General features: G+C 32.4%; 1 protein-coding gene across 1 annotated transcript in view; it reads right to left on the bottom strand.

The window, feature by feature from the left end:
• The window catches only part of LOC142335564 (uncharacterized), a 172,451-nt gene that overhangs the window by 1,640 nt on the left and 162,374 nt on the right, over positions 1 to 8,437 (bottom strand). The window contains exons 19-22 of the mRNA XM_075384102.1: positions 8,043 to 8,190; positions 7,631 to 7,740; positions 4,992 to 5,193; positions 119 to 248 (exon numbers count right to left, since the gene is read on the bottom strand). Of these exons, the coding sequence (XP_075240217.1) occupies positions 119 to 248; positions 4,992 to 5,193; positions 7,631 to 7,740; positions 8,043 to 8,190 (590 nt within the window). The remainder of the gene's footprint in view (positions 1 to 118; positions 249 to 4,991; positions 5,194 to 7,630; positions 7,741 to 8,042; positions 8,191 to 8,437) is intronic.

Below are 8,437 nucleotides of genomic sequence, written 5' to 3'. Positions count from 1 at the left end.
CTTTTCATGACAAAACCCATCCATAGTATAAGAATTTTTTTTATTATAGTCGAAATACACTTACACTTTTAAGAATTATGTCTGAACACATTCTTCACTTGGAATCAAAGTAGATTACCTTTTGAAGAGGAGTTTCTTTATGATGATAACTGCAACTACTATGGCAACGATCACAGTGAAAGCAGAACAAGCGGCTATTACAATTAGCCAAATTGCCTGCTCTGTTTCTGTAACTTCTTCTTCAGCTTCTGAAACGATTGTTATTGTTGTGTTATATACTGAAAAGCCCTCTAAAATATCTTATAAGAGTAGTTTAAAATGCTGACTAGAACCTCAACGGGTGGGGGGGGGGGGTGTTTGCAATGCCATTTTTTCTGCTCGATACAATGAATTTAAATAAAGAATGTCTAATTCAGTGCAGTCTTGTTATGTTTAGGTTTTCAGGCTTAATATCGGGCCAAATTATTTTAAATTAGGGAAAAATGGTGCACTAAACAATGTTTTGAGTGCTCAATCACTAGATGAAATAATTTCGCAGCTCTTGGGCCTTTATGTTTGCTTTCACAGAGAAAATCGTTTCGCTTGTATGTGCCATGATCCAAAGAAACGCCAAAACTTAACTGGCAGTGTGATGTCAAACACGCTTTAGGTGTAGACTCAAGGTTCTAACCGCTGATTTAAAATTAAGCTTTTGTCAAGATTCAGATTCGATAAATTGTTTTGAAGGGTTAATTAAAAATGAAACATAAAACAATAAGAATTGAGAGCAAAACTTTAAGATTGATTTAAGATTTTTTGTTTGTAGAAAAATATAGTTGATTCCCAGCGCTGTCACCTCAACGAAAATTCAAAACAAAACTCCATTTTTGGAATAATTGAATGAAACAAAAATGTAACTTGTTGAATCAAAGTCCATAAAATTCCATTTCTATCAAAAGTTCAAATTATTTTGATATTATCTTCGAAGCAACATCTGATTTTGATAGAAATTATATAACCAAGTTCTTACAAATAAAAATAAACACTCGTTGTTGATTTTGCCAGTAAAAATTACCGGTCGTGAATGCTTCCAAATCAATTCCTAGGTAAATTGTTCGACAATTTTTTTAGATGATCTCAGACATCACATCAATTCATAAAACCAATGTCGTCGACTACTGAGACGGAAGCTAGCTTTGCAGTAAACTTTATGAAAACTAGAATTCTTTTTTCATGAGGCAACTGGGTTAGATAGATACCTTTTAGTATTATGTGAACAGCGAAAAAAAACTTTCCGATTAGAATTTTGATGGACGCTGAATGCTAAACGCCGAGGACAGGAAAAAAAATATTTCCCAGAGACAAAACTGATTTCTATGAAATTTTACCTCTTGGACTGATTTTTAGCGGGAATATTGATAATTTTGAGGGAAAATTTGAATAATGAATTTTCAGCGCAGGGTCAACATTTTTTTAAACAGCAATTCGAAACTTCCAAAACATTGATTCACATGCAAACCGAAACGTTAGTTATTTTTTTTCAAGTATTGCTGTCTATAAGATAACTGTCATTAAATGAGTTTGTTGAGAAACGAAAAGATCAACACAGATATTAATCTAATTCTTTTCAAAGTTTGCAAAAAAATTAATTCGCTCATTTAAATTTGTGGTTAATTTCGTTAAATAATAACGAGAAAGAAAATTTTAAGTGAATGGTTCAATAGCACTTGGATGAGAAATGTTTCTATTTTGTTCAATAGATCAGACTTCTGGAAGAGATAAAGTCATGGTTGAAAAAGTTTTTCGGCGTTGGAAATTTGATGAAAAGATTAAAAAGAAGCCCCTTTCAAGTTAAAAATTGAAATTCAAATTTCCTTTCATCAATAAAAAGATTGAAAAAAGAAAGGAAGTTACCTGAGATTGTTTTGACTTGCTACGAAACTCAGTTTTAACAGCTCAAAAAAATAAAATTAGAACGGGAACTTTATTCATCAAAAACCAGTTTTTACACATAACTCTGATAGTTAAAAAAATATCAAAAAAAGATCCATAGAAGTCCCCATATTCATGACTAGAAGAAAAATTTGTACTGAGGATCAGGTTATTGAGCTACCAGTGTCTTTTAATAGCTAATCACAGAGTGCTTTTCAAAAAAACTATTCAAGAAATATGATATCGAAAATTCGCACATTGAATATGCTAAATGGTTTACAAAAGGAGTAAACAGTTAAATTGACTTAACGCGCTTTTCTTGCTGTTAATTTTGGGAAGAAAACGTGGAATTCAATGTGCTACTTTTATTGTCCGTAAAACAAAGCTTTGTTTTAACCAGGCAACAGAAAAAGCAAAAATCTCTGTTATTTTCCATGTTCTGATTAAATCCGGAACAAATATTATAGTATCATAGTACTATAATATAATTAAACCTTAGCTTGTATGCCTCTGCACCACGTCAAAAAAACAAGGTTTCTGATACTGATTGTAGAAGCTCAATGACGAGCACTTTTAAATGTTTTTAAATTGGAACCGCGCTTGGACTCCAGTATGCTAGCACAAATATTAACAGGAATACACTTTTTTTGAAAGAATATAAAGGAAAAGCGCTCAAGAGAATTGAAATATTTTAACCTTTGCTCAACCCTCATCTGAAACTGCTGTGCTGACATATTTTGAAAAATTTTGAGGAATGCAATCTAGCAGTAAAGATAAACTCTTCCTTTAAGCAAGTTTTACAAATTTTTTCAGACTCACGGAAAAAAACAAATGCTTCTCTTCCAAATTTCCAAAATCAGAAAAACTGCATGGGAAAAGTTCAGATGTCGATTTCGAATCCCCTATTTGTCGAACAGGTTTCCCAATGAGGTGCTGGATTCCTGATAAGAATTATTAAAAATTGGCAATCAATCAATACTTCATTTAACAAATCTTAAATTTGAGGCACAATATTTCATGACAAAAAATTGTATACACATCGCAAAGAAGTTATAGCTACCAAAAACCGAACCAAAGTCAAAGTTTTTTGAGGTCAAACTATAATAGAATCTCAAGAAATATTGAATGTTTCATCAAGCTTTTTAGTTCAAATTGTGTTTGATGATTATTCTTAAACCAATTTGCCTAAAACAGTTCAACAAGAAGTTTTTGTAGACGATATTGCTTTCAACGTAAAAGAAGTCTTTGAAGGAAATTTGAAAATCAACTCCGGCACTAGTTTTTATGATCAGATAATTAATTAACATTCAATCAAAACCTCCACGCGGTACATTGTAAACAGTATCGTGTTCATGTTTCTCGGCCTTAACAAAAGAATCTTTCTTAAAAAATACAGGTCAATATCAATGCTGCGTAATGTTTGTCGTTTTTAAAAAAATAGTTACATAAGTGTTTTTAAAATAAGACGAAGAGATCGGCCAAAACATTCACTTTCAGCTGAAGTTTTATTAAATTACGAGAGAATGGAAGAAAATAAAAAATGACAGACACTAATTCGATTTTTTAAAATCTTTTGTGGGCGACTTCAGGGATCAAGATTTGTTTTATTTTTCATAGTGTAGTAAACAATGTACCCAAACAAATCTTTCGTACGTGCAATGATACAGAAAAAACAAATTTCAAAAGATGAAAAGCTTCAAAATGATAGAAACAGGGCTATTGATTGGTTCGGTTTACCGAATTTCTTTTGACAAGCTCAGCCTTTTCGGGTTTTTTTTTCAAAAATACTAAAAGATTTGCCGATAGAGTGATTTGCAAAACAGATTGCTATCACAATTTAAAAACATTTTTTAATATCAAAATAAACTTACGTTCATCATGACTTGGAAGTGTCTTTTCCTATATCAATGTAGAGTATATTTCAGAAATTGAATCATCTACAAAGAGTAACATCCAACACTACAAAAGGGACTGGCAAATTCACATGGGTGAAAATCAATATATTCTCTCTGGTCTTTTATGCGTCAAATGTCTGCAATCTAGGTCTTCAGTATCTTCAACACTTGGAAAGATTTCTTATATCATATTTAAAGTGGATACTTTGCCGCTCAGCCAGAAATGCATTGAGAATCTCATTAGCCATCGGCGATTGGCAGTCAGAATTTTTCAGATTTCTCTGGACCTTATTCAACTTAACGAGATTCTAATGGGTTTAACAAATATTAATGACTCAGACCACTGATCAATAACTTCTTGATTTGCAAATATCAGATCCGGGAAAAATTATCTTTTATGTCCAGAAAAATTTGTGGGAAACATTCTGAAGCTAACTTTTTTGAACAGAACAACCCAATTCAATAATTTTTTGTCTCTGTTAAACAGTCTTCCTTATTATTCACCATACAAAAATACATCTCAGTTTCAAAGAAAAGAAAAAAAACATTTTGGAAGAGGAAGGAAAAACTATTCAAGTACAACAAATACCATCCAGGGGGAATGTTTCTGAGAAATGTTAATTACTGAATTGGGGACGTAACTATCAATTTTTTTGTTAATATGTTTGGCTGAATTCATGTTTTGAATTGTTTTTATTGCTATTATAGAGGAGTCAACAAAAATTGTTGAAGCCATCGACTTGTTTAATGAAAAGGTACTATTAAATAATATATAATCCTTGTATGAAACCAATAAATTTCAACCCGGGGTTTTATTAATCCAAAATAACAAATCATCATCTATGTAGTGATTCAGCATTAGCTTAACAGCTTCTGCATTTTTCAGCGCAGAAGGATCTGAAAACTTTTAAATTCTGAGAAGGAGGGGGTGGGACTGAATTAGTTGAATTTTCAGAACTTTTTGAAAATTCTAGCTATTTCTACCTCCAAAAGGATCCAAGAATCTATGAATCTGAGGTCAGTCAAGGGACTTTTTCAAAAGTTCCCAACAAGCGTGTAGTTCTTTTTGTAAACTCTCAACAACCCCAGTCTTTATCCCTAATACCCCCACCTTTAAATCATGTTGCGTGTAAATAAAAATCGCGCTGTATAGAAATATTTCGACTAAAATTAGTTTTCGCATACCTTGAGTTTTGAATGCATGTTGTATTTCAATTGGCAGTAATTTTCCATATATGGACACTTTTAGATCGATCACGTAACTTTGATTTCCCTGCAGATCTCCTATATTCATTTTGCACACGTAGATGGCAGTTGTCCACAAACATTTCGAATTGTCTATTGTCCCACTTGTTATAGCTGAGCTTGATATCGAATCCTTGAATAACTAAAAAAAATATTAAAAACTGTCAAAGTTTGGGATCTATTCTGTTCCTACCCCCCCCCCCCCCCAGCTTACTGAGCATAAATTTTTTAAGACCCCCAGGCGCACGTGCTATTTTCTTACGTAGTAACGTGCTATATAATATGTAACTGGGGGTCATAAAAAAGGGGGGCGAAACAGAATAGATCCAAAGTTTGTTGTTTACTTTCTGAATTCCAGTTTTTAAAATTCTTTATAAAAGAAACGTAATGATAGAAAGCTGCCCAGATGAAAAGAAATATATTTTGCTTTTTTGTTGCAAAAAGGCCAAAAGCTTGTCTGAAATGCAAAAAAAATCAAATAGAAATAAGGTTTGTTAACAATTTATTTAAACAGTTCAGTGTAAATAGCATTTCGGGACATAAGGCCAGGCCAAAATCAGTTTTTACCAAGTCAACACAAATCTCACTTAATTACTGACTCGGAACTAAGATCATGTCACTTTTTAACCTTGTCAGTTTAACCCGGGTCGAGGTTTGGTCAAAAAATAATGTAAAATTAGCGGTGAATAGCGGTGAAAAAATTTTTTTCACCGCAAAGCGCCCGCATCTTTTAGCGTTGAATGCGTTCATAGCGGTGAATTTTTGTAAGATTAGCGTCGAAATTAGTGGTGAATATTTTTAAGAATTGCGATTTTCGCGGTGAAAATTTTTTTCACCTCATCAATGCAGGATGCATACGCATCAAAATTTAAATCACAGTTTTGGCAAAGACTTGGCAAGCGCAAGCATATATTCCCCTGTTGGATGGTAAAAAAATGGGTCCCCAAATTACAGTAGGTCCTGGTACTGATATAGAAACAGAGTCCGGATTCAACTTCCCATTAAATATCAAAATAATAACATACCAGTTATTTCAGATCAGCCGTTGGAAATAAAACGTAGTTAAACAATTGAAAAAAAAAAATGCCAGTCAATCTTTTTAGTTCATGTTTTAAACTTTTATTCCGTTATCCCATGGCCAGAGGTTGAAGGACTTCCGCAAATTGTAGCTTGAATGATAAAAATTACTAACAATTAACTCCCTAGAAAACACCACGCCCACTCACGCAAAACAAGGCTTGCATCAGTCGGAAACTCAAAAGGTGTAAAAGAGGCAATCTTTTAAGGGAATAGTTCACGGGAATACATTAGATAAAATAAACGCATTACATATGTACAACTACCTAAAAATGCTCATCATCATCGTGTAGAAATGAAAGACACAAGTGAAATAATGTAAAGATTTTGGAACGTAAGAATTTATCCGATCTTTTTAGATGTATAGACGAATATGTAATCGTTTTTGTGAGCACCAACCTCATTTTCAATACTAAAATAAAATTCCTCTGAAAGTCTGAAAGTGTTCATCGCAGAAAGAATTTGCTCAGATAAGATCTAACTTTACTGAATATTTGATGACAAAACGGTAGAATCCAATATTGTAAGTTTTGAAAGAATTGTTTTGGAAACAGACAAAAGTGAGCCATGGTGATTGGAAAAAAATGAAGCAAAACCGGAGAAACAATGTAGAAAATTAAAACTAATTTTTCAGAACTATTATTGCCAGGAATGCAAAATATCAAAACCGGCAAAAAGATATTAGTAATAATTAACCCAAACAAACAACAAAAATGGCAAAATTATAACGACAAAGTCAAACTATTAAGAAAACTTTTCAGAAAAAAATACAAAAAATCCATAATTAAAAAAATTTAACCACAATATTTTCTGGGTTTGTATCAGTTTCGATCATTTCTGTGAAAAGCAACTTGGATCTGACTTTTTTTCAATTTCAACAAATCTTAGGAAATCTAAATCAATCCCTGATCAACAAAACTCACTTACCATAAGTCGAACCATAAACGGTACCTCACTTATCATAAATTGGACCACATATTACCCATAAAAGTCATTAATTGTTTTTGTTCATTGATTTTGCAATGTTTGTAAGTTTCCACACATGGCTCGTTTTATGATAAGTAAGTTTCCATTGTTTATCCGTTTTTATGGAGATGCCGATAATTTATTTTTCTCTAGTCAGTTTAAGAATTGCAGTTTAAAAAATTCATTAATTCACATAGGAGTCGAAGAGTTCTAGTTGATTTACTAGTGAACATTTCCCGCCTTTTGCTCAGTTTTTTTGTTTCAAGTGGAATACTAGACAAGCAACATTAACAAACAAGCAGCAAAAAACAACATTTCATCCTTTTTGGCGACATATTACTCATATTTCTTAGCTAGACTAGTTCAATGCTAAAAAAATTGCATTCTTAGGTTTTCCGTCGGTTATTAAATTTGAAAAAATTAGTTTTCAAAAAATATTTTAAATTACGAATGTTACTTGAAATTCAGAACATTGAAAGTTTAAATAATTTTGGAATATTTTGAAGTATAGAAATTGTTCACAAGTAGGAAATTACCTCGTATTGAAGTTGGAAGTACCCTTGACCTTGAAAACGGGTTGAGACGACGTCCATTTCACATTCACTCTCTCCACAAGTCTCTGTTACACTGACTGAGAAATCTTTCGCTTATAAACAGATAGGATTATTTTAATCAGGATAACAAAATTGATAATCAAAGACAGCATAGCAAAAAAGTTAACTTGAAAATTTTTTGAACCGGAAAACTATTTTTGGCAAGATTTATTAAATCAAAATTAGTCAACCAAAGTTAGCCTTTACAAAGATATACACTCTACACTCAATCTAATCTAGCAAACAACTAATCGATGAAAATTTTACCAGCCTCGTGAAATGAAAGCCAGATTAATCTTTCATTCAAAAATTTCTGTTTTTCTCGAAAACTTTTTTTCTGCGAATCAAAACGAACCTTGTGATGGTTGTAGAGTGAAACTGGCGGTATCAGATCTTCCCGAGAGACCGCTGAAGATATCTTGTGTGATAGAAGTGACCTCTAACTCTAACTCTGATTGTAAACTGAATTGAGAAGCATCAAGGCAAATTAGACCCACCGGCTGCTGAAAATCAAAAGAGAGAATTTCATTAAATAACCAGAAGTTTCTCAAAAACAGAAATATTTTTTTGATTTGTTTTTTTTTCGGAATCTAAACGTAATGCAGCAATTGGTTCATTCTTTTTTGTTATGCTTGTTATGTTTTGATAACTTGGAGTTAATTAGATAATTTGGTAAGTTCCATTTTACTTTTGCGGGAGAATGGAGAAACTATTGTCAGGCAAAACGGCAAAAACTTGATATATATATAT

This window comes from Convolutriloba macropyga, chromosome 2 (assembly GCF_964194025.1).
Source record: "Convolutriloba macropyga chromosome 2, txConMacr16.3, whole genome shotgun sequence".
Lineage (NCBI taxonomy): Eukaryota > Metazoa > Xenacoelomorpha > Acoela > Convolutidae > Convolutriloba > Convolutriloba macropyga.
The sequence above is the reverse complement of the archived record's forward strand: the minus strand, read 5'-3'. Positions and strand labels throughout refer to the sequence as shown.